The following is a 25078-nucleotide window of genomic DNA, read 5'->3' on the forward strand; positions in this document are numbered from 1 at the left end:
GTTCCACAAAATTGAATCGTAGGTCCCGAAATTCACTCCATTTGGTCTGATATTAGCCATTATTTGCACAATAAAACTGAAATCGTATTAAGGATATATGTGGGAGCTATATCCAAATCTTAGTCGTTCTCCACAAAATTTGGCAAAAGTATTTCTGAGCTCTATACGATATCTTGCACCAAATATAAATATGGGAGCTGTAACCATATCAGAACCGATTTTCACCAAATTTGATGTTCTTGATTCTAGACTGAATTCGGTCGGATGTGCCAAAATTCAGGTCATTTGGACTGATATCGGCCATCTGGTGCACAATTAACCCGAAATCGGTTGAAAATATATAGGAGCTATATCTAAATATGATCCGATTATCACCAATTTCAATAGGGTTCGTTCTTGGGCCAAACAAATTTTGTTTGCAAAATATCATTCCAATCGGATAATAAATGCGACCTGCATATTGTTCACAAGAATACATGAACGGACAGACGGACTGACATGCATATATCGACTCAGAATGAATGAATATCTCGCTTCTCTCTCCCTGTTACAAACAAATGCACAAAGACATGATACTAGGCCGTATATATAGTATCAGTCTTGAGTTATGATTATTCTATTTGTTGACCCTTTATGGGGGAGGTTCCGGAGCAGTTGGACAATGTTGACCAATTCGTATCTGACCTAAGACTGATAAAAATATTGCAACGTGGTAGACTTGTAGTTGGATACTTATCTCGCTTTCTTTGACCGTTTTGTTTTTCACAATTGTTAACCCTTTGTGAGAGAAGTACCAGGAGGAGTGCGCCGATGTATCCCATTTCCACAGCAGATCTATTGTTAGAAAAAATAATGGCATGTGCGAAATTCAAAACTTCAAAACTTTAATTGGAATGGGATGATAATTTCGTGTTTTATGAGCTTCATGGATATTGAAATTTTTGACGCTTTGTGACGGAGGTATCAAAAGCCATGGGCCGATATATCCCATCTTCTCAGCAGATCTTGTTTTAGGAGAAATAATGGGATGTGTGCAATATTAAGAGAACCGTATGCTGATTCAGGAGTTTATAAACGATTTGGTTATTCAAAACTTTGACCCTTTGTGGGAGAGGTACCAGTGGGAATGGTCCGATCTCTTATGAGCTTAATGGATATTCAATATTTCTACCTTTTGTGGGGGAGGTCCCAGAAGGAGTGGACCGATATATTTCATCTTAAGATCTTGGGTTTATAAAAATATTGGGATGTGTGAAATTTTAAGACAATCGGATTCTTACATCACATTTTATAAGAGTTATAATTATTCAAAATGTTGACCCTTTGTGGGGGATGTACTTGATGGAGTGGAACGATATTGTCCATTTTCGCACCTAACATAGTACTGATGGAAATATTAGGATTCGCTAAGTTGAAGAAAAATCAGATTATCGTTTCTCTTTATGTGCAGAAAATTTTTTTTTTTAAATTTTGACCCTTTCTGGGGGAAGTACCAGAAGGTATGGACCGATATATTCAATCTTCACACCAGTCCTTGGATTAATAAAAATATTGTGATGTGTAAAATTTGAATACAGTTAGGCTCTTACATGACATTTTATAAGCGTTGTAATTATTCAAAATTTTAACCCTTTGTGGGGGAGGTACTTGATGGAGTGGATCGATATTGTCCATTTTCGTACCTGACCTAGTACTGACGCAGATATAAGGATTTGCGAAGACGTAGACCAATATTGTCCATCTCCGAATTCGATCTAAGTTTGATAAAAATATGACAATGTACAAAGTGCGTGAGCTCGTTATACCAAAACTGGAACCTCTATAGACAACTTTATTTTCCTTATTTATCTACCAAATCTGTTTTTGAAACAGTTTCGTGGGTAAATGTGACTAGGATTATCAAAATACCGAATGTCGGTGGGTATCGTTACATGTGAGCTATACGAAAACATGGACCTAAATATTCAATGTCCTGCCACCGGAGGTAGAATCCATTATGAATTGCAAATACTAATTTTTAGACAAGTCCGTGGAAAAATGTAACATAAATCATCAAAATCCGAATATCGTAAGATACCTTTGTATGGGGGCGATACAAAAAGGTCGACCTATACCTACAATGTTTCGCCACCGGAGCTAGAACCCATAATGTGGAAAAATTATGGCGTTTAACTTTGTTGAAGTTTTTTTTATCTCACTCTGTATATCTTTTTTAATACCAAATTACAAAATTGTGCTGCCAAATTTTGAAGCACTACGTCAAATAATGCGGGCTGTTTCGTGATTTCAACACACAGACAGACGGACATCGTTACATAGACTTAGAATTTTATGCTAATCATGAACAAAGTTAATTACCCTCCTTTTAAAGGTGGAGGGTATAAAAAAAACTATTTGGTAAACGGTTAAACTTATATGTCTTTAGTTAGAAAGGTAATAGAAATATTCATGTATAATTAATTAGGTAATTAAAAATCTTTCTGGAAATTTCTGGATGACAGCTAAACAGAAATTAAAAAAAATAGTTGTAAAAGATGTCTATAGAAAATGTATAACAACATTCCATAATAATTGTTTTCATGTATGTACGTATGTATCTTAATTCTAGATTTTTAGGTGGTCATTTACAAGTGGGAATTCTTATAATTTCTTTTTTATGTCCCTTTTGTTTTGTCATATTTTCATTTTAGCATTGAATATCTTACATTTAATTAGGTATAAAGGAATATCATTGAATAGTTGTTGTATGAGTTGACAGCATTGATGTTGCATTTATTTGAAACTCATATTTATTTGTTTTTGTTGTTGATGTCTACTTTCAGATTTGTATTTCCACTTTTACACCTGCTCTGCCGTCTCATCCAATATCATCGAATGCAAATCCATGGCTGAACGTGTTTTACGCGGCGGTCTTGGCATTAGGAATTGATTTGGACTTGGTCCCACAAACACGGAATTTTGACGTGGTCGACTTTGGGCAATGTAACCTGAAATGGAAGAAAGGTGAGTAATGTAATTAAAAATTTGGAATATTTTTGGGGATAATACATAAGGAATTTTTAAATGAGGTATAAGTGACAACCAGCTGATTTTCGCCTCTTTTCGTCAATAAAGACCTCAATATTTTTTTGTGAATGAAAATTAAAATTTGAAAAAAAATCTTAAATCCACTATAAAGAACACGCACTATATTTGGTTAGATGTCAATTGAATATGACACCCATCTTGGAGGATATTCAGCCAAAATTTCAAGAATAGGCATTTCAAACATTTTTCTGAAGAATATATATTGCAATATGCTTGAATTGAATTAGAATGTTGGCATTAAAAAATAACTAACGACAAGCTTTATATAAATACAAAAACTTGGACTGTCTCCTTTTTTGGGCACGTCATTACCGAAGTCCTATAGGCCTTTTTATGAGAACAATTTTATTGGAACTTCCTCATGTTATTACACCCTAAGCCATATGGCTAAGGGGGATATATATCATTTGTATTGGAAATTCCGTATATTATTACACCCTCAGCCATATGGCTAGAGAGGATATATATCATTGGATACTGCCAGAACGTGCCTCATCGAAATATCATTTTTTTACCCTGGGTCTCTTTGGACCAAATCCGTTTCGAGACATTTGGAGTCGATCTGGCGATGTCCGCCTGTTCGACTGTTTATCTATCTGGCTGGCTGGTGCGCACAATAACTCTCGAAGGGCGTATCCGATTTGGTCCAAATATGCAACACCGTCATATTATTATCAAACATAGATTGAGTTCGGATGTGAGCAATATCGATCCACTCGATCTGGTACATCCCACGAAATGTCGAAATTATCAACAATTTGCACTGTTAAAGAACGGGCAATCCGATTTGGTTCCAGCTTTGAAAATCCTAATATTTGCATCAGTGTTAGATTAGGTGTGATAATGAACAATATTGGATCACTCCATGAAGTACCTCTCCCACAAAGGGTCAAAATTTGGAATAATTATAACTCTTATAAAATGTAATGTCAGTGCCGAATTGTCTTCAAATTACATACATCACAATATGTTTATTAACCCAAGGTCTGGTGTGAAGATGGAATATATCGGTCGACTTCTTCTGGTACCTCTCCCACAAAGTGTCAATGTTTTGAATATTCATGCTGTTCATATAAAGTGAAATTAACATCCGATTCCATTCAGACTTGGAACATCTCAATATTTCTATCTAAACAAGATATTTTGTAAAGATGGTAGAGCCTGGGTCATTCCTTCTGGTACCTCCCCCACAAAGAGTCAAAGTTTTGAATAACCAAAATTATTATAAAATCCGAAATAGGCATCCGGCTTTCTTCATATTTCACACAAATCCCATTACTTCTATTACACAATATCTGGTGTGAAGATGGGATATATCGGTCCACTCCTTCTGGTATATCCCCCACAAAGGGTCAACATTTTGAATATCCATGAAGCTCATAAAACGCGAAATTAACCCCCGATTCCATTCAGACTTGGTACATTTCAATATTTCTGTCAAAAAAAAAAAAAAAATATGTAGTAAAGAAGGTAGAGCGCGGACCACTCCTTCTGGTACCTCCTCCACAAAGGGTAAGAGTTTTGAATAACCAAAACGATCATAAAATCCGAAAAAAAGCATTAGGTTATCGTCATATTTCACACATTCCATTATTTCTACTAAGACAAGATCTGCTGTGGAGATGGGGTATATCTATCCACTCCTTCTGGTACCTCCCCCAACAAAGTGTCAAAATTTTGAATATCCATCTCATTATTTCTATCAAAACAAGATATGTAGTAAAGAAGGTAGAGCACGGATCACTCCTTCTGGTACCTCCTCTACAAAGGGTCAAAGTTTTGAATAACCAAAACTATCATAAAATCCGAAAAAGCATTAGGTTATGTTCATATTTCACACATTCCATTATTTCTACTAACACAAGATCTGCTGTGGAGATGGGGTATATCTGTACACTCCTAATACCTCCAGAATATGAATATCCATGAAGCTCAAAAAGCGTGAAATTAACCTCCGATTCCATTGAGACTTGACATATCTCAATATTTCTATCAAAACAAGATCTGTTATAAAGATGGTAGTAGTCCTACCATTTCTTCTGGTACCTCCCCCACAAGATTTTGAAAAACAAAACGCTCAAAGAAAGCGAAATTAACATTCAACTCTCTTTAAATTTCACACACACCAACATTTTTGCTAACACAAGATCTGTTGTGAAGATGATATATATATGCGAACGCCCTTCTGTTACCTCACCGATACAGGGTCAAAATTTTTGATACTTTTATCTGTCATAACTTGCGAAACAAGTCAGGGATTCTTTACAACTTGCTATATCTAAATACTTCTCTTAACCACAAAGCTGAGATGAATATGGAATTTATGATTTCGCATAAAATTGGATATAAATGTTCGATTTTCTTGTAATATTTCCCATAGCAATATTTTTATCTGTATTATTTGAAGCATGAAAATGGAATACTTCGGTCGACTATATCTGGCACCTCAGGCACATTTTAGCATTTTCTAAAAATTATCACATATCCCATATAAAATGAAGGAAGTAGTCGATATAGTCCAAACCTGGCACATCGCAACATTCATGTCATATTTTTTTAGGTCTGATACGAATGTGACAATATTGGCCAATTCCCATAGAGGGTGAACAATTTGAATAATCATAACAGAAGTCAAAATATATTTAAAAAATTGAACATTGGCTGAGGGTATACATCTGTCGGCAAAACCGACTGATACAACTTAACTTGTTATAAGAAGAATTTTATTGGAACTTCGTTTGGTTATTTCATTTTTAATTAATATTTATCCAATATGATTACTCTATTCATTTGAGTGGTTTTAAAGCTCCACATTTTGTATATAAAAAGAGAGGTGTTATAAGGCTTAACATTTAAAATGTTTTCTTAGAACTACAATCACATACAAAATAAAATAACATTTCCGTTATTATTTCTCTAAACATCCACAAAGATAATCTCAACAAATGCCAACAGCAGCAACAACAACCGGAAATACATTTCAAAATTGTGTTCACAGCATAAAAATGTTTAACACAATTCGTTGTATATTCCCAGCAGTAACATTCAAGAAGTCGTTAAATCAAAACCTAAAATCCATAAAAAAAGAATCCTTTTCTCTACATCAAACATTCTTCTTGTTTGTTATCTTCAGTCAGATGGAAAAAAGGATACATTTGAATACAGATTTGAATGTGTTGTTTGGGAAAACATTTAACAAAATTGCACCGAGAGAGAAAGGAGGGACAGTAGAAGATAAGCATCTAATACACACTTGGAAGATAGGTAAATAAAAGGATAATGGAATTTTTATAGCATGTTATATAAAAAATACTGAACATATTTTTAGTTTTGTATGGAAAATTGTATTGAATTTAATATTTTCTTTTCATGAATCTCTTGTAACATTCGAAAATATAATAATATAATAGATCTCCGAAATTAGATCACACGACATATATAAATTTTTACTTAAAACAAGTCAAATAGTATCCGTCAGTTTTGCCGACAGATTTATACCCCCAGCCTTAAGTTATGATTATTCAAACTGTTGACCCTTTATGGGTGAGGTTCCGAAGCAGTTGGCCAATTTTGACCAATTCGTATCTGACCTAAGACTGATATAAATGGTACAACGTGACAGATATGGACTAAATCGACTACTCTAGTTGTTTAATTTCGAACATAATTCTCATTAAATTGCGTTAATATTACATATTTGTAACACGGGTGATTTTTCTCCTCCTTAGGTAATGTCTACTACCTCTTTATACTACTTTGTACTTCGTACATAATGTCAAAGGTAATGACATTTCCTAAGGAGTGACGTTTTGTAATTGCCGCCTTTACAGTATTCCACCGACTCTACGAGTAATAACAAGCATAGGATTACGTCCTACTGCAAAAACCCTTTGTACGAAGGTAATATTGTTCCACGAACAACCACCCTATAAAAAATATACAGTCCACTGCTCAGTGGGAAAAAATATTAATTATTTGTGTTTTTATTTTTCTCCCAATTTCTTTATTTTCATTTTGCTACGCAAATACACTAGTACTTTATATAAGATATTTGTAAATTTTTGGAAAATGGAAATATGCGTGAGGCAACAGATATAGCGGACAGAAGTATTCCATTTTCCTACTTCATCTAGATGCACATTAAAAATATTGGTATGTGCAAAATTTGAAGGAAGTCGAATATGCATATCCAATTCCATACGAAATAATAAATTCCGACAAATTACATATTCATATCCGAATTCTGGTTAAGAGAAATATTTAGATATAGCAAGTTGTAAAGAATCGCCGACTTGATAATCGCAAATGACAGATATAAGGATTGGAAGTTGTGACCCTTTGTGTGTGAGGTACCAGAAGGGGTCGGCAGATGTATATCATCTTCACAACAGATCTTGTGTTAGCATGTGGGAAATTTGAGAAGATGGATGGATGCATTTGGATGCTTATTTCGAAATCTTTGAGCGTTTTGTTTTTCAAAATCTTGAATCCTATGTGGAGAGGTACCAGAAGAAGTGGTCCGATCTCTACCATCTTTATAACAGATCTTGTGTTGATAGAAATATTGAGATGTACCAAGTCTGAATGGAATCGGATTTTAATTTCGAGTCTTATGAGCTTCATGGATACTCAAAATGTTGACCCTTTGTGAGGGGGAGTGGACCGATATATCCCATCTTCACACCAGACCTTGAGTTAGTAGAAATAATGGGATGTGTGTAATATGAAAAGATCTAGATGCCTTTTTTATTTTTTGCTCTTTTTGGTTATTTATGCTCTTTTTGGTTATTTAAACTTAGACCTTTGAGTGGAGGTACCAGAAGGAATGTTCCGATTTCTACCATCTTTATAACAGATCTTGTGTTGATAGAAATATTGAGATGTACGAAGTCTGAATGGAATCGGATTTTAATTTCGCATTTTATGAGCTTCATGGATACTTAAAATGTTGACCCTTTGTGGGGGAGGTACCAGAAGGAGTGGGCTGATATATTCCATCTTCATACCAGACCTTGAGTAAGTAAAAATAATGGAATGTGTGTAACATGAAAAGATCTAGATGCTTTTGCGGATTTTATGCTCTTTTTGGTTATGCAAAACTTAGACATATGTGTGGTAGGTACCACAAGTAATGGTCCGATTACTACCATCTTTATACAAGATATTGTGTTTATGGAAATATTGAGATGTGCCAAGTCTGAATGGAATCGGATATTAATTTCATGTTTTAAGAGCTTAATGGATATGCAAATTTTCTACTTTTTGTGGGGAAGGTACCAGAAGGAGTGGTCCGATATATTACATATTCACACCAGATCTTAGGTTAATAAAATTATTGGGATGTGTGAAATTTGAAGACAATCGGACTCTTATATTACATTTTATGAGAGATGTAATTATTCAAAATGTTGAACCTTTGTGGGGGAGGTACTTGATGGAGTGGACCGATATTGTCCATTTTCGCACCTGATCTAATAGTGACGCAAATATTAGGATTTGCAAAGTTGGAGCAGTATCGGATTATCGTTTCTCTTTCTGTGCAGAAAATATATATTTTTTTAAAATATCGACCTTTTGTTGGGGAGGTACCAGAAGGAGTTGACCGATGTATCTTAACACCAGAAAATCGGACTCTTACTTCACATTAGAGTCCCCCTTTGTGGGGGACGTGGTTGGTGGAGTGGACCGATATTGTCCATTGCAACTGACCAAGCACTGACGCAAATATTAAGATTTGCAATGTTGGAGCGATCAAATCGGATACTCCCTTCGAGAGTTATCTTGCGCTCCAGCCAGACAGACAAACAGACGAACGGACGGGTTTGGTCCAAAGAGACCTAGGGTCTAAAACCTTTATTTCGACTAGTCGCGTTTTGACCGTATCATATGATATATATCCTCTCCAGCCATATGGCTGAGGGTATAAAAAGACGTTTATCCAACCCTCCCCGCGCAGTCGATGTATTCCATAATCAGTGTCATGAACTTTCGATGTGCGTATAAAAAATTTAAAACCATCAACAAGGATACACTTAAATGCCATGCAATGCTGGTTCCGCACATACGCACGCTTTGCATTCACATGGAGCAAGCAAAAATATAGTTCCGGAATGGTAAACGTTTCTTTTTTTGTTTTTTTTCTTTTCAAGCGCAGCACAACAACCTCTCGCACACATGACATTCCATTATTTCGAACACATCCGCCACTGTCTAATGTTAAAAAAGTTAACGGAAACGGATGTGGCATAATATGCCATGGCTTTTGTAACATACTCTCCACGCACACACACTCACACACCGAATACACTCATTCATGGTCGAGTCACGGCCGACGAGTCACTCCTGTGAAAGCACTTGTAACACTTTTCGTATTCACACGCCAAGTTAGTTCGAGAATCATATCATCATAGCACTCTCATCAAAAGTTTGAGTGCTCCGTTAAAATGCCAGTAATTGTTGGAGCAACAACATTATCCTGGCTGTAGTTGTTGTTGTGTTTGCTCTTATTTTCATTTGACTTCTTGTTACTGTTTTTTTTCCTGGTTTCGTCGAGTAGCTGAGATTTTCGTGATGCTACTAACAATAATGTGTTAATGCTAAAGAAGTATGCAGGGTAATCGTTATGGTGGCTACAAATGGAGTTGGAGTGCGTGGGGCAGAAATTCAGGGTGACAGTGTTTAGATGGGAGAGTTGTGAAAAGAGGCAGTTGAGAAGGAAAAATAAATTATTCTCTAGATACAAAGAGCTAAAATCGGGGTTCTTTTTATAACGTCTAGAGGAAGAGCTTGCAATTCTAAAAGACCGCCATAATTTCCTGTGTGCAGGAGATCATATTAAAAAAACTTCTTGAAGGAGATCCTGACACAAATTTGTAAACGTTTTTACGAATATTTCTTAGAACTTAAGCAGCAATCACCATGGATTTTTTAATATATTTTTAAAGGACTCAAATGCTAAAAATGCTTATTTTTTAAATATCCAAGAATCTTCGATTTTTTAAAACTATTTTTTACCGTATTTTATAAAATATTTTTTAAAAATCAGGAAGGTGAAGAACTGTACATTTTCTTCAAATATTTTTCAAGGACTCGCGGTCAAACAACCCTTGATTTTTTTTTAAAAAAGGTTTGTAAAATACTTTCAGGCCTATAATCGTGGATTCTTTAAATTACTGTTCAAGGACTTACGGATTAACGATTGTTTTTAATATTTTTCAGGGTCTAAGAATCCTTAGTTTTTTTTTTTTAATTTATAAAGATCTTAAATATTTTATAAGAATTTACGGCCAAGAACTGAAATTTTTAAAAATACATTTCGAGGATTTACGATCGAATTGGATTTTTCTTAAAATATTTTTTTATCAAAGACTTCCACATTAACAATCCTGGATTATTTTTCTAAAAATATTTTTCAGAGGCTTGGCTTTATTTTAAAATATTTTTAAAGATTTTCCGCCAGAAGAACTGTTTATTTTAAAAGATTTTTCAAGAACTTCCTTGTTTTAAAATTACTCACGGCTAAACAATTCTGGATTTTTTTTAGTATTTTCTAAATATGTCCTGACCAACAATCCTAAATTTTTCTGAATTTCTTACGGATATTTTCAAGGATTTTACAATTTTTTTCAATGATTTCAGGCCTAAGTTTCCTGGATTTTCCTAAAAATATTTTTTCGAGAAATTTTGGGCTAGATTCATGACTTTGTTATCGTTTTCAGAGCGTCCCAACAATCCTGTATTTTTCTGAGAATATTTTTCAAGAATTTTCGGCCCATGAATCGTTTCTTTACGATTTTATTCAAGGTTTTCTGCGCCAAGATTCTTAGATTTTCCTAAAAATATATTTTCATTGTCTTGCGGCTAAGAATCTTGGATTTTTCTAAATATATTGTCAAGGAATTTGAAGATATTTTTCAATGAATTTCGGGCCATGAATCGTATTTTTACGATATTTTTTCAAGGATATTTAGGCCAAGATTCCTGTTTTTTCCTAAAAATATTTTTCAATGAATTTTTGGCATAGAATCTTGATTTTGTTAATCTTTTTCAAAGACTTCTCAACAAACCTGGATTTTTCTGATTTCTTTTTTCAAGGAATTACGGGTTGTCTATAGTGTGTTTACGATTATTATCCAAAGACTTTCAGTTAAAAAATTTCCTCTGATTTTTCTAAAAATATTTATTCAGGAATTTCAGGCATATAATTATGATTTTCTTTTATAATTTTTATGGACTTCGTACCAAAATCTTTTTAATTATATTTCAAGGACGCGAGGGCTAACGGAATTGTGGATTGTTTTAATATTTTCTCAGCATTTCCAGGCCAAGAATCTTGCCCAGGCCAAATATTTGTCAAGGTCTTTCGGACCGAGAGTCCTGATTTTTTCAATAGTTTTTAAAAATCTCCAAGCCTAGAGACTAGTCTTTTTCTCAAAATATATCTCAAGGTCTTCCAGATCAAGAATTTTTGATTTTTTAAAATATTTTCAAACAACTTCGGGCCAAGAATCGTGAATTTAAAAAAATGACTGGCTGACTTTTAAAATATTTGTTGAGGATATCTATAGCAGGCTTTTCTTGCAACAAGAATCTTGGGCTTCTAAATTTTGGGCTAGGATTTTTCTAAAAATATTTTCGGATGATTTTTTTGTTTAAATCTCAAGGTCTTCTCGGCTGTATGGGAGTTTTCAAATCCGTTTTCCAAGGGTTTCCAGGACAAGGTCTTTAAAGACCATTAAACGAAACCCATTTATTATTTTAAACATTTTTCCAGGAACTCCTGAACCTCCTCCGTTTTCCAAGGGTTTCCAGGACAAGGTCTTTAAAGACCATTAAACGAAACCCACTTATTATTTAAAACATTTTTTCCAGGACATCCTGACCGATTTTTGGACCTTATGACTGCTATATAAAACTTCTTCGAGCAATACCTGGTCAATTTTTACTTAACATTTTCAAGGACCTCCTAACTGAAAATCCTACATCAGACCTGACATTTTTATCAAGGACATTCTGAAATAATATGTTTTAAAATGAATTTCAATTTAAGTAAATCGTGTATTTTAAGAATATTTGTTGTAAATCCTATCTGGACATAAAATGGTGGAATTTAAGAGCATTTTCTCGAACTTCCTGATCGAAAATTGTTCCTTTTTTACGAAAATTATTTGAGGACATCCTGACCGAGAATCGTAGATTTCTAAAAAAGTTCTTCACCTTACCTTATCTCTGTGCGCAGAAAAATTGCAGAAGGTATTCCATCTAAAGAGGACCTCCAGGAGCTCCCTTCTCCTCCCCTCCATTCTGCCTTTTCACGAAAAACACAAATAAGTAATTCAACCCATGTAAAATAATCGCACATTTCCGCATCACTGTTCCATACATTCCCTCGCATTCAATCCAATTCCAAAATTGAATGGCAAATTTAATTTAATTGTTTTCACGCTTTAACATGCAGAGTGTTCGTGAATATGCTTGCTCATTCCATGCGTGTAAAGATTTCTAAAAGTCATCCAAAGGACGATAAAAATTGAAGCAGAAAATGCTGATAATTAAGATGAGATATAAAATGTATCTGCTATTTGCTAATGACAACACACATGTTAATACACATGAACATAGTCACACATACACCCACGCACATACCCATTCAGAGGAGTACACACACACATTCACACTCGAAAGTTGTCATGAAAATAATTAAACGCTAAAAATCCAAGTGCTAAATGTAATCAAATGACTATTCGCTTTCTTCAGAGCTGCTGAGTGTTACTGCCGTTGAGATGACTTTGGAAAAATACAACAGCAACAACGTCATCATCATTTCCCTGCCATTCGACTGGAAAATGACAATGACTTAAAGTCAATTAATGTTAAGTACAAGTTTACTGCCGTAAGGAGAGTGAATGGGAGGCACTTTGCCCTTAAGTGGGCTCCATTGTAAAAACGTTTCAATTACAAATAAATCTTGAAGGGCAGAATATTTTCTGTTATGTATGTGTACTGAGTTAGAAGAGCTGAAGGTCTTCTCCTAGAAGAGCTGAAGATTTTCTCCTAGAAGAGCTGGAGGTCTTCTCCTAGAAGAGCTGGAGGTCTTCTCCTAGAAGAAGTGGAGAGCTGGAGGTCTTCATCTAGAAGAGCGGGAGGTCTTCTCCTAGAAGAGCTGGAGGTCTTATTCTAGAAAAGCTGAAGGTCTTCTCCTAGAAGAGCTGGAGGTCTTCTCCTAGAAGAGCTGGAGGTCTTCTCCTACAAGAGCTGGAGGTCTTATTCTAGAAAAGCTGAAGGTCTTCTCCTAGAAGAGCTGGAGGTCTTCTCCTAGAAGAGCTGGAGGTCTTCTCCTACAAGAGCTGGAGTTCTTCTCCTAGAAGATCTGGAGGTCTTCTCCTAGAAGATCTGGAGGTCTTCTCCGAGAAGAGCTGTAGGTCTTCTCCGAGAAGAGCTGTAGGTCTTCTCCGAGAAGAGCTGTAGGTCTTCTCCGAGAAGAGCTGTAGGTCTTCTCCGAGAAGAGCTGTAGGTCTTCTCCTAGAAGAGCTGTAGGTCTTCTCCTAGAAGAGCTGCAGGTCTTCTCAGAGAAGAGTAGTAGGTCTTCTCCTAGAAGAGCTGGAGGTCTTATTCTAGAAAAGCTGAAGGTCTTCTCCTAGAAGAGCTGGAGGTCTTCTCCTAGAAGAGCTGGAGGTCTTCTCCTACAAGAGCTGGAGGTCTTATTCTAGAAAAGCTGAAGGTCTTCTCCTAGAAGAGCTGGAGGTCTTCTCCTAGAAGAGCTGGAGGTCTTCTCCTACAAGAGCTGGAGTTCTTCTCCTAGAAGATCTGGAGGTCTTCTCCTAGAAGATCTGGAGGTCTTCTCCTAGAAGAGCTGGAGGTCTTCTCCTAAAAGAGCTGCAGGTCTTCTTCTAGAAGAGCTGGAGGTCTTCTCCTAGAAGAGCTGGAGGTCTTCTCCTAGAAGAGCTGGAGGTCTTCTCCTAGAAGAGCTGAAGGTCTGGTCTTCTCCGAGAAGAGCTGTAGGTCTTCTCCGAGAAGAGCTGTAGGTCTTCTCCGAGAAGAGCTGTAGGTCTTCTCCGAGAAGAGCTGTAGGTCTTCTCCGAGAAGAGCTGTAGGTCTTCTCCTAGAAGAGCTGTAGGTCTTCTCCTAGAAGAGCTGCAGGTCTTCTCAGAGAAGAGTAGTAGGTCTTCTCCGAGAAGAGCTGTAGGTCTTCTCATAGAAGAGCTGTAGGTCTTCTCCGAGAAGAGCTGTAGGTCTTCTCATAGAAGAGCTGTAGGTCTTCTCATAGAAGAGCTGTAGGTCTTCTCATAGAAGAGCTGTAGGTCTTCTCATAGAAGAGCTGTAGGTCTTCTCATAGAAGAGCTGTAGGTCTTCTCATAGAAGAGCTGTAGGTCTTCTCATAAAAGAGCTGTAGGTCTTCTCATAGAAGAGCTGTAGGTCTTCTCCTAGAAGAGCTGAATGTCTTCTAATAGATGACCGAAATGTCTTCTCCTAGAAGATCTGATCTTCTCCTAGAAGAGCTGGAGTTCTCTTCCTAGAACACCTGAAGGTCTCCTTCTAGAAGAGCTGGAGGTCTTCTAACAGAAGAGCTGAAGGTATTCTCCTAGAAGAGCTGATGGTATTCTCCTAGAAGAGCTGAAGGTCTTCTCCTAGCAGAGCTGAAGGTTTTCTCAGGGAAGACCAGAGGTTTCCTCAAAGAAGCCAAGTATACCGGACGGATTTTCTTTAAACCGTATTCTCCTTGAAATCCAGACGCCTAACCAGAATTTCTTCCCATGGAGTTTTATAATTTAAAAGATCATTAAGGTCAACAACCCCATATAAAATTAAAAAATACTACAGCTCTTCGCAACTTCGACATCCCGTACCAAATTCTTTTCCATAACTGCTTTAAGTTTTAATGCAATTTATTAACCTTTCCTCTCGCGTGTTATGCTCGTAATCCATAACGTCTTAAGTTCTTTACATTTCCGCTTATAACAATCTATGTCGCATAATTTCCAAGAATTGAAATTAGAAACATTCTGAGACACAGTCAGGCTTTATGCCTGTCATTGTGATTATAAAGGTTCCATTCATCCATCCATTCAGCTTACGAGGGATTTCGTATTTCGCGTAGCTTAACAGCAGCTGTCAGAAATGTTTGTTCAACATGCAATAATGCCATAATCATAACTTTAGCGTTTTATTTTATCGCCCCCTTTCCCCTCTTGCAATTGCCTTTTCTTCAACTCTCTATTGTCGGCTGAGGAAGCAGTGGTCATTAGGAAAAATTGCATTGCATTTCCGTGCCGTACAAGATGATGAATTATAACATTTTCAGATTTCCACAAGTTATCCAACACCGTGGCAGAGGAAGTCTTTGCAGGGTTGGAAATTTAGGAGCAATGTGCAAGAAGTACTTTTACAAAGAAAAACAAGTTAAAAAGCATCAGTCGGTTCAACCAATGTTCGATTGTTGTTCACAGCAGATCTTGTTTTAGTAGAAATACTGTGATGTGTGAAATATGAAGAGAACCGAATGCTTATTTCGGGTTATATGATCGTTTTGGTTATTCCAAACTTTTAACCATTTGTGGAGGAGGTATATAAAGGAATAGTCCGATCTCTACCATCTACATCCATAGATCTAGTGTTGATAGAAATATTGAGATGTGTCAAGTCTGAATGGAATCGGATGTTAATTTTGCGTTTTATGAACTTCATGATATTCAAAATGTTTACCCTTTTTGAGGAGGGTAAGGAGTGGACCGATATGTTCCATCTTCACACCAGTTAATAAAAATACTGTGATGTGTGAAACATGTAGATAATCGGGCTGTTATTTCACATTTTATAAGAGTTATAATTATTCAAAAAGTTGACCCTTGTCCCGACCTAGCGCTGATCCTAATATTTGCGGATTTGCGAAGTTAGAGCTAAATCTGATTATCCTCTTTCTGTGCAGTATTTTTTTTTTTTTTTGAAAATTTCGATCTTTTCTGGGGGAGGTACCAGAAGGAGTGGACCGGTTTTGCCCATCTTTTAACTCGATCCAAGTTTGATAATAATTTTACGTTGTACCAAATTTGGAACAAATCGGATACTCCCATCGAGAGTTATCGTGGACACCAGCCAGCCAGAAAAACAGATTGACGGACATCGCTAGATTGACTCCAAATGTCCTGAAACGAATTTGGTCCAGAGATACCTAGGGTCTAAAATGGTTATTTCGATAAGGCAAGTTTTGGTCTTTGCCATGTCGGTCCAATTGTTGATATATAAACTACACAAGGTTGGACACCGATTTCAAGTATTTTTTATATGTAAGTCGTATTTTTCATTTGATTTCGCCAAATTTTGATATTTTGAGTTCTTATTATGCAGAAACTCTATTAGCAAAAGAATATTAATATGGGTCCACATTACCTTATGTAAAGATACCCCCTGATGTTAGTTTTTCAGAGGGTCGTGGCCATATCTTCAATTTGATTTGCCTGAACATTTTTATTTTGGTTTCTTCCATTCTGAGTAATTTTTTCATGTCTGCCTCTCCTGCAAAGTATGGGTAGCATTTATTGTCCGATTAAGATGAAATAATGCACAGTGTATTTGTTTGGTAGAAGGACGAAACTTACTGAAATTGGTTGTAATTGGTTCTGATTAAAATATAGTAAATGATCATACACATATGTTGTAGCCGACTTGATTTCTAACCAGACAGAAAACTGTAAAATGTCCCTAAGCTGAAAAATGTTCCTATTGTCAACAATATTTTAGTAGAAGACATCATATGTGAAATAACTCTGCAAAATAGCTTCCATATAAAGGGTGAAATAAAAAAAACTGCAACAAATTTTTTCATTTTTTTTAAATTCTATTAAATGAAAGCAAAAAATTTCGAAAATAGCATCAAATTTTAGAAAAATTATAGATTTGTTCGAATTGGTCATCTTTGGCACGAATAATGACCTTCAAACGGCCAATGAAACCGTCACACGCTGCCCGAATGTTGTTCTGCGGTATTTTGGCCCATTCCCGGCGAATCGCTTGCTTGAGGTGATTGAAAGTTTGGAATTTTTAGTGCCAACCTTGCTTTCCAAAATACTCCAGACACAATAGTTCAACGGATTGGTATCCGGAGATTTTGGTAGCCATTGTGTGCTGGAAATGAAGCGAGGAACCTCATTTTGTAACCATTCTTCGGTGGCGCGTGCTGAGTACGATGGTGCTGAGACGTGTTGAAATGCCCAAGGTCTGCGGCCAAAATGTTTGCGTGCCCAAGGCTTTAATACACCCTCCAGAATGTTTTCGAGATATTATTCGACATTTTTCTGTTGCCACGGTCGATTACTACGAGCGGAGAGCGGCCATCGGCTGTTATGGCGGCCCATACCATCACCATGGCCGGCACTTGCATTCTGTTGGCCAATCGAAGGTGCACATATTCAGCTGACCTCTTTGGCAAGTAAACACGATCATTTTGTTTCTTTCAAACTGCTGGACAAAAATATTTTCTCATCGGAGAAAACCAAATTCGGGAGTTCACCATTTTCGGCCAAGCGAAGCAACTCTTTAGCTCTTTTGAGTCTATTTTCTTTCTGTTGCGGTGTAAGTTCTTGCAATTTTTGGAATTTCAATGGTTTTACCCCGGGCTTACTTTTTCAATATTTGCCGAATGGAATATTGCGATATGTTCAGCTCACAAGCCATTTTTCGGCCACTGCGACGCGGGTTTCGTTCAAGTCGCTTCTTTACTTTTCGAACCAATTCTGCTGATGTTGCTGTTTTCTTCCTTCCACTTCCTTGACGTCGGGATACGCTACCAGTATCACTGTAACAAGCAATGGTTCGAGACACAAAATATTTATTCACATTTAAGTGCTGGAGTGCTCTAACGATAGCCACTTGTGCTTTTCCAGCCAAATATAAAGAAATCACACTATCACGCTTGAATTTCATCACGAATAACTGTTTTTCTGGAAAACTCTCGCCAAAATGATTTTGTACCCTTTTAAACAATATTATGAACTGTCACTGGAATAATTTTTAAAGCTGTCGGACGAGTGGCTTAGAAATGACAGCAGTCTGAATGTTGGTTGCAGTTTTTTCATCTCACTCTGTATATGAGGGAAATACGAAGACGTGGGCCTGCATAAGTAATTTTTGTCATAGGTTGAACTACTAACTATTTGTATGATCTTTAAATACTTAAATATTGGGAGACACCGTTATATAGGGGACCATACGAAAACATGGACCGGCATGGCGCATTTACGAATTTAACCTGCCTACTGGCAAAATACACATGTGCGCAAAATGTAAGCTTCAATTTGTTCTAAAGATAGTGTGATCACAATAGGCAGACAGACACACAGACAAAAGAACGTCGGTAAATCGGCTCAGAATTTTACTTTTCTCAAAATACGTTCCGATTTAAATATATCTGTTATATATATCCTCATCTGATTTCATGTAAAAGATATGTTCCAATCAGAAAGCCATTACAGGCTTCTAATATCAATAATATTTGGTAGTAAACATCATATAAACTCTGGAAATGCCTCTGAAAATGTTATTCAAAATCGGTTCCGATCCAGTAATCTATTTTTTCATATATAGGGTATCAAATATTCGGCCTCATATTACTTCGATCTTTCCCTGACTAAATATAAATGTAGGGTTCGCCCTTTTTTTCTAACAAAAACTCGTTCAACATGGTCCAATTATGCATTTGGACCTAAATTCGCTCCGAACAGTGTACGTTATCCTGCTGTCTGATTGAAACATGAGTAGGGTCTTCCATATCTATAGTCAGATTTTTATGAAAAATGTATCCCCTTCATTTCTCATTCATCCACTTTGTAATGTTTCGATATTTGCCGAATGAGATTTTTATACCACCCCTCGTATACCATATAACACTTATGAATTTGAAATTCTTCTATACATTTGTATGCATGTGTATAGCTCCTTCGCCATCGTTACCATTACAATACTAAACACAGATTTCCTTCCGGCTAAAACCATTTCCCAACCAATGATATTTGTCCAAATGCTCAAACTGCTCATTGTCATGAAATGTATACCCAACCGGTTTAGTGGCGGTCAGCCAACTTTCAGGCATTCAAAATCAGTATTCGCATTATTCAACAGTGCATTGTTTACATTTCGAATTAAGCACAAAGAGAGATTAAAGCACGATACCGAATTGAATTATTACCAATACAATGCAAGAATTGTGTCAACTTACCTTTGGGATATATCGTTGGATTATTATAGGCGTTAAATTGACATGGCATATTTTTTACATTATTCACAAAACCCATTGACATGCGTGAAACCGATGTGCGCTGGAAGGGGGGGAAGAAGAAATGTAAACAGACATAAAATCAGATAACAATAATTATTTGTCAATTAACATTAAAAAGCATAATTATAACAATCCAACTCACCTGATGTGGTGCTATTGAATCGATATCCGATAATGGACAGGAAGCTCGATGTTGTTGTTGAAATTTCGGTTGATAGGGTTCCAGCATACGAATTTTACCCCAGCGATTAAAGAACAGGACAATGGCACCGACCCACAGCATCAGCACTAGGCCAACAATGAGAACTTCTTCGGTGCGTACTATGATTTTGGGTCCTGTAAAAAAAAAAAACAAAACCAAAATGTGTTAAAGGGCAAATAGAAGTAAATATTTTTCTACAAATAAATATCAATCATTTTTTATGTTGATATCCGTTGATGTGAGCATGACGGGATGGGATAATTTTTAAAGAAAATATTTATTCAAAGGATTTTCAAACAAGAAAGGAGTCAATCCATCAAAATAGAAAAAAGTAACAGAAACAAACAACCGCAGGATACCCAAAACAAACAGCGAATGAAATGTGGTTCGCTTTGTGGTCTGTCGGTGATGTGGGATGTTTGCCGCATTTCAACAAAGAAATTGGCTTTTGAAGTTCATCGGGCAATCGAAGAGGTTTGAGCGGTGTGTGTTTTGGTTTCATTTGTGAGTGGTATTTGATGTTGGTTGGTATCAATTGCGTTTGGGTGATTTTTTGTAACGCTTTGTTATTGAAGTCAGTGTAAAAAATTAACTTGTGTGACTGTTTCAAGCCTTTGTAGTACCTAATTTATTTTTGTGTGAAAATTTAATGTTTAAAGCCCTCAAAGCCAAGTCGTGAATTGTGAAGAACGAATGAAATCTCTTGAAAATTTATTTTTGTGGAGTATAGATTCTTAATAGTCCGTCAAGGTTATAAAGTAAAGGATTTCGAAAGATATAATCGTTGATACCCCTGCAGTGGATTTTAAATAAAACATTTTTGACGGTCAATGATGGATGTGATTAAGATATAAATAAAAAAATAAAATATTTTCAAGAAAAGATTTTTAAGGTTTTGTCGTGGATTTTTAAAATACAACCTTTTGGGGTCTCTAAAGCAGGGTTAACCAAAACATGACCCATGTAAAATTCAACACACCTTGCACGCAATCTTAATATTGTATATAAGACTCACCATCAATCAGTAAACTCACCACCAGAACTGTTCACTTGTAGTCAGTAGCTTTTCAGTTTTCAAAGTGGGAGGCCCGGTTGTGTGATTTCATGATTTTCAATTTCGAGAAGAATACACACACAATGTTTACCGAGAGAGGGAGAGTTACTCTCATGTCTTCATGAAACACGAATTGTGAGGTACTTTAATTATCGCAATCGAAGATTTTAGATGCAAAATTTTTCAAGAACTCCCAAAGCCGTTGTTGTGAATTTTCAATGTAAAATTTTTTTCCCAATCGAATTTTTAATGTCTTAGTGATCAATAGCCAATGTAACCGTGAGTCCTTTAAAAATTATATTTTTTAAAGTCCGCTTAAAAAAAAGAATTTTCAAAAGAAAAAGAAATTTCAAAAGAATTGCCGAAAACACATTACTCTTGTCGTAAATTCCAAGATGTGATCTTCAAGGACTCCCAATGTCTTCGTCGTGAATTCAAAATTAGGATTTGGAAACCGCTCTTAAAAACAAAGGGTCAGAAATGATTCCCAATGCCCTTATAGGGATTTTGAAGACAATATGTTCAAAAACCACAAAGGCCTTGTTGTGATTGTTCGAGACAATAACTTTTAAGACCTCCCAAGAGAAATTGGGAGCACTTCAAATTCAATTCGTCGATTATTAAATTCAAGATTGTTGAGTGACTTACAAATTTTCCCCTCCCCAATTTTTTGAAATAATCGGATTAAGATTCTTTGAAGTTCTCACATTTTAGGTGACTTCGTCAATACGAAAATTATTTTGGTGAAAAAATTTAACACTCAAACAAACGCATCTTTTTGTTAATTTTTTTCCAAAATATTGTTAAGAACTCCCCATGAATGTCAAAATATTTTAGAAATTTATTTGACATAAAAGTCTCAGAAGACATTTGAAATCTAAGATTTTCCTAAAAGACATTTTAGGTTTTGTGCAAAAATCTCTAACAGAGTATCATTTTAAAATGTCAATGTCAAAGACAAAAATATTCTTCATCAAATTTCGCTGTATGAAATTTTTATATTCTCAGCCATATTGCTAGAGAGGATATATGTCATTTGATTCGGCCAAAACGTGCCTCATTGAAATAACGGTTTTAGACCATAGGTCTTTTTGGACCAAATCCGTTTCAGAACATTTGGAGTCGATCTAGCAAAGTCCGTTGTCTGTCTGTCTGCAGGCTAGTGCTCCCGATAACTCTCGAAGGGAGTATCCGATTAGGCCCAAACTTGGTGCATCGTAATATTATCAAACTATGATCGAGTTCGGAAATGGGCAATATCGGCCGACTCCCACCTCCCCAACAAAAGATCAACATTTTCAAAAACAAAAATATTTTACTGCACACAAAGAGAAAGGATGATCCAATTTTGCAAATCCTGATATTTCCATCAGTGCTTGGTCAGGTGCGAAAAAGGACAATAGCTGTAAACTCCATCAAGTACATCCTCCACAAAGGATCAAAATTTTGAATATCCATGAAGTTCATAAGGCGCGAAACTCATGTCCGATTCCATTCAGACTTTGCATATCTTAATAGCCGTAAACTTCATCAAGTACCTCCTCCACAAAGGGTCAACATTTTGAATATCCATGAAGCTCATAAGGCGCGAAACTAAAATCTGTTTTAAAGAAGGTAGGGGTTCAAGATTTTGAAAAACAAAACGCTCAAAGAAAGCGAAATAAGTATCCAAATCCACCCATCCATTCCTCAAATTTCCCACATACAAACATTTTTGCTAACACAAGATCTGTTGTGAAGAAGATATATACATATCTGCAAACCCATTCTGGTACCTAACCCACAAAGGGTCTCAATTTTCAACATTTTTATCTGTCATAAGTTGCGAAACATGTCAGTGATTCGTTACGATTTGCTATATCTAAATATTTCTCTCAACCAGAATATGATAGGAACATGGAATTCATCGGAATTTATTTCGAATAAAATAGAATACAAATGTTAGATTTCCTTTAAATTTTGCACGCATCAATATTTTTGACTGTATTAGATGAATTATGAAAATGGAATACTTCGGTCCGCTATATCTGGTACCGCACACAAATTTCCACATTTTCCAAAAATGTAGACGATATAGTCCAAATATTGCACGTTTTAATATTTATATTAGACTTAGGTCAGATACGAATTTGACAATATTGGCCAACTGATTCAGATCCTCCCCCACAAAGGGTCAACAGTGTGAATAATCATAACTCACGGCTGGGGGTATACATCTGTCGGCAAAACCGAATGGTACTATTTATCTTTTTTTTTTTTTTTTGTTCAATTAATTGAATTCATCACAGCTTAAGAGGATGTGGGTGAGGAGGAGGAGGTGTATATCCGTTGAATTTTGTTAAGGCAAGGTTCAGTGTATCTTCCACCTACACCAATGCCATGGAGCCATGAAAAAAGAAAGAAAAGGCATTTTTGGTTGACAAAATATTGGGGTTTCCCTTTTTGTGTTTGTTTGAAAAGATTTTGTTAAGGATGCTCAGGACGATGACAACGTTGTCGATGATGATGATTTTTTGTCAAAATTAAAATGTGAATCTCTCCCCCTCTCATATACGGCTGACTTTCACTCATGTGGTAACAAGACCTGAGTAGAGAATCAAATTAAAATTTATTCAATCAGAAGGGAACACGAGCAATATTTTTTCCATAAGAGAGGGGTCAGAGTGCTACCAAAACAATTTATATTGTCCTTAGAAGAGAGGTCTTGTTTTGAAATATGTGTTCACATTATTTCTCATTTCTGTTTTTTTTTTATTTTGCCAAATAATTCCCAAAGAATCCCTTTTGTTATATAAAATATTTCGTCGACTAAAGCCCAATACTTTTTCAAAATAAATACTTGGTTTTGATGGAAGGTAGGGTTGCGGGGCGTGAGAAAGTTTATTTTTAAAATTAATTTTCATTTGCTCCTTTAAAAAATATTGAGTCATATGTGGTTTAGTTGCCCTCTTTTGTCCCTTGTACTCACCTTGTGCCATCATATTTGTAGCGTTGACTGTCTCTGTGCTGACGATATCTTCTCGACTGCTCAGATAGTCTGTGTCGATGGGTGAGGCAGATGCAGTCTCTTCGATTTCCACTATGAAATTTGTACCTTTCCAACCAGAGCCCCATTCTGAAGAGGACGAAATATCATAAAATTGAAGGGAAAATGTTGCTGTCTGTGTAACATACCTTCTGACACTCCTGGCGATGAATCAACACCCGCTAATATTTTCTCCAGTTTGAAAACTGCAAGGAAAAGGAAAGAAATAAATTCCATCAATAAATATGTAATATATTCGAATAAAATAACAAGTTAAAAATTATCAGTCGGCTTTGCCTACAGATGTTTACCCTCAATATTTTATCTAATGTCGATATAAATATTGGTATGTGCAACATTTAAAGAAATCGAACATTTATATCCTATTTAATACGAAATCATAAATTCCGATAAATTACATATTTATATCAGATTTCTGGTTAGAAGAAATATTTAGATATATCAAGTTGCAAAGAATCGCTGATTTGTTTCGCAAGTTATGACAGATAAAAGTATTAACAATTGTGATCCTTTGTAATGGAGGTACGAGAAGGGGTTCGCAGATATATGTCATCTTCACAACAGATCTTATGTTTGCCAAAATTTTTGTATGTGTGAAAGTTGGATGCTTATTTCACTTTCTTTGAGCGTTTTGTTTTTCAAAATCGTAAACCCTATATGGGGGAAATACCAAAAGGAATGGTCCCATCTCTTCCACCTTTATACTGGATCTTGTGTTGATGGTAATATTGAGATGTGCAAAGCCTTCATGTAATCGGATGTTAATTTCGCGTTTTATGTGCTTCGTGGATATTGAAAATGTTGACCCTTTGTGGGGGAGGTACCAGAAGGAATGGATCGATATATTCCACCTCCACAGCAGATCATGTACTAGTAGAAATAATGGGATGTGTGAAATATGAAAAGAACCTGGTGCTTATTTCAGATTTTATGATCGTTTTTGTTATTCAAAGCTTTGAGCCTTTGTGAGGGAAGTACCAGAAGGAATGATCCGATCTTTTAAACGTATCTTGGCTGGATGGAAATATTGGGATGTGTGTAATTTGGGGACAATCGGACCCTTACAAGACATTGTATAAAAGTTATAATTATTCAAAATGTTGCCCCTTTTTGGGGCGGGACCTCGATGGAGTTATATAGCCAGACAGAGAAATAGAGTTTTTTTTAGTCACTTATTGTGAAATTTAATGAAGAATTTTTATATTTATGTCATTGAAATAATCTATAAAAATTGGGTTTTAGGATAAATTGGCATAAACTTGCATGAAGTAAGGCCTTAACCATAAAATGAGTTTTTAATATTTATAAATTCCTGGCGTTTTGATGGGACCTTCACTAAAATTTTATGGCAAATAACTTTACAGAATATTTTAACTTGCTTAATCCTGTTTAATGGAGGGGTTTATTCATACTATGGGT

General features: G+C 35.9%; 1 protein-coding gene across 1 annotated transcript in view; it reads right to left on the reverse strand.

The window, feature by feature from the left end:
- Positions 1 to 2834: 2834 nt before the first annotated feature.
- Positions 2835 to 25078, reverse strand: part of LOC101893044 (uncharacterized) — a 365837-nt gene continuing 343593 nt past the window's right edge. The window contains exons 3-7 of the mRNA XM_059122121.1: positions 23788 to 23844; positions 23582 to 23728; positions 19500 to 19693; positions 19298 to 19397; positions 2835 to 2987 (exon numbers count right to left, since the gene is read on the reverse strand). Of these exons, the coding sequence (XP_058978104.1) occupies positions 2839 to 2987; positions 19298 to 19397; positions 19500 to 19693; positions 23582 to 23594 (456 nt within the window). The 5' untranslated portion in view covers positions 23595 to 23728; positions 23788 to 23844 and the 3' untranslated portion in view covers positions 2835 to 2838. The remainder of the gene's footprint in view (positions 2988 to 19297; positions 19398 to 19499; positions 19694 to 23581; positions 23729 to 23787; positions 23845 to 25078) is intronic.

This window comes from Musca domestica, unplaced genomic scaffold (assembly GCF_030504385.1).
Source record: "Musca domestica strain aabys unplaced genomic scaffold, Musca_domestica.polishedcontigs.V.1.1 2, whole genome shotgun sequence".
Taxonomy (NCBI): Eukaryota; Metazoa; Arthropoda; class Insecta; order Diptera; family Muscidae; genus Musca; species Musca domestica.